The sequence below is a fragment of the Elephantulus edwardii genome, unplaced genomic scaffold (assembly GCF_000299155.1).
Source record: "Elephantulus edwardii isolate Elephantulus edwardi_28Jun2011 unplaced genomic scaffold, EleEdw1.0 scaffold00025, whole genome shotgun sequence".
Taxonomy (NCBI): Eukaryota; Metazoa; Chordata; class Mammalia; order Macroscelidea; family Macroscelididae; genus Elephantulus; species Elephantulus edwardii.
This window is the reverse complement of record NW_006399775.1, coordinates 17,226,043-17,228,208: the sequence shown is the minus strand read 5'-3', so window position 1 is coordinate 17,228,208 and position 2,166 is coordinate 17,226,043. Positions and strand designations below refer to the sequence as shown.

Sequence of the window (2,166 nt, the reverse complement as noted above, 5' to 3'; positions counted from 1 at the left end):
AATCGTTCACAGATGTTTGTTCTGTCTTTACCTCAGCCCTCTGAAAAAGGTATTTCCATTTCACCAGCTAGAAGACTGAGAACCATGGGGATCTTGGGTTGCTCAAAGTCATATCATTAGGAATTTGCTAAATATTGATATAAGACCACATTTTCAAATTGTAAAATTCTTTGTTAGCTATTATATCATGTTTCCTTTTAAAATGTCATCATAATAAAATTTGGGACACTAGAAATGTCTTTTGAATTGCTTCCTAATCTTTACCTTCTTTGCCCTAGAAAATTCTAACTGAAGTCCATAGTTTTAACCAGAAAAGATAATTGCTGATGTAACTGTGTGTCAGATGATCGTGACATCCAGTATTCTTTCTTTATTTTATTTTTATTTATTCCGGCCTTTAATTAGCAGCTTTCAAAACAAATATTCACGTCATGAATGAGAGGCAAAAATCAGAGGCTTTAAAATCCTTGTATTCTTCCAACCTGCCCAATTAAAGCTGAATTTAAATCAAGTGAAATCCACTGCAGCAACTACACATCCTTGTCTAGTCACTAAGTGGCTAAGACCTTCACTCAATCCAAGGCCTAATTCCAGGATGTTCATGGCTTCTTCAAGTCTCTGCATCCCTCGCCCTTGTCGAAGGTGATGCCACTTGGTCAGAGACTGAAACATCCCCTTGGTCCGTAACTTGGGCATGTTGGGATCATAGACCACCACCCTGGTGAAGTTCGAGCATTCCAGAGCCTTCAGCTCGAGCATAGTCTGGCTCACTTGCTCAAGGTAGGGGATTCGGGATCCATTTGGGTCAAATACCAGCATCAGCAGGTTTGTCGGGACCTCGAACATCTCCAGAGTTTTCAAGTTGTCGGGGTCTTTCACCTATGGGGGGATGGATGTCTTTCCGTTGCGGATGCCCTTCCATCTTAAAGTCCTCGAAAACCGACATCCAGTATTCTGAATCACCTGTTTCTGAATATTCATTTCCCTTTGCCATTATAAGGTTATTAACATAAGGTACGACATTTTTTATTCTTGTTTTAGGCTTTTCCACTAATAGCTTCCTTTTCTCCCATCTTTTCAGTTTTTGAGATAAGTGAGAATCATTTATGTGCTTGACTCCTCATATTATCTTCTTAGGAATCGTATAGAAACCAATCGATAGCTGCTGCTTCATTGAGTTTCCATGGCTGTAACTTGCATGAAAGAAGATTGCTCATCTTCTTCCTATGGAAAGACAGGTAGATTCTAGACACCAGAGAGCAGAGGCCGTTGGGTAATCAGCACATCTGTCTAAGGACAAGGCTACAGCCGCCAGAGCTCAAACGCTTTTCTGTTGAGTCGGGGCCATTTCATAAGTGGCTTGGTTTCTCTAGTGGCCTAGTCCATAGGAAGTTGCACTGCTAATCCCAACACTGTATCTCTCTGTAGGTTCAAATCTACTTACCTGTCCAGGGAAGAAAGGTGGGCAGTCTCCTTCTGTGTAATTTGCAGCTTCAGAAACCCCCTTGAGATTCAGCGAGGAGTCCGTTCTGACTGGGCAGCACTAAGTCGAAGAATAGTATATTAATAAGTTTAGGAGGAACCAGATCATTAATGTGATTTTGTGTGGTATTAATTATCAAATATTAAACTATTACTTATAAAAAAGTCGTTGAGCCTTGGCTCTTGTTTATGAAGCCAGGATCAGAAAATTTGCATTTGGAGGGCTAGGAAATCTAGTCTTGTCTGTGAGGCTTTCTTCTTTCCCTTTTCCACTTCCAGCTTTCTTCTGTGTTCCTTTCCGTTTAGACTATGTAAAGTACCAATTGGGACTTGCAAGAACATTTCTTCTTATTTCTTTTTAAAATAGAATCTGCCTTTTGAATCTCTGGAGTATGATAAATGCTAAAATATGCTTGGCTTCCACCCTCATATCTTCCTGCCTATATCCTAACCTTTTCTTCAAGGCATAACTTTCCCTGGTTCTTACACAATTGGGCTTGACTTCTTCCTCATTTGAACTCTTCTTCCCAGGTTTCTTGGTGTGGTACTGCAATATTATCTGTCACTTTTTAGAAAGGCAATATATGTAGAAGGAAGATCACTACTTGTGCACTTATTTATCTTTTTTTTATAAGTTTTTTCCCCTATAATTATATTTTATTAATTTTCATAAACATTTACAGA

At 39.3% G+C, this 2,166-nt stretch overlaps 1 protein-coding gene across 1 annotated transcript in view; it reads left to right on the top strand.

Annotated features, from left to right (window-relative positions):
- The first annotated feature begins 889 nt into the window (after positions 1 to 889).
- The window catches only part of LOC102859228 (interleukin-6-like), a 10,602-nt gene continuing 9,325 nt past the window's right edge, over positions 890 to 2,166 (top strand). Inside the window, exon 1 of the mRNA XM_006882929.1 lies at positions 890 to 949. Within this exon, the coding sequence (XP_006882991.1) occupies positions 890 to 949 (60 nt within the window). The remainder of the gene's footprint in view (positions 950 to 2,166) is intronic.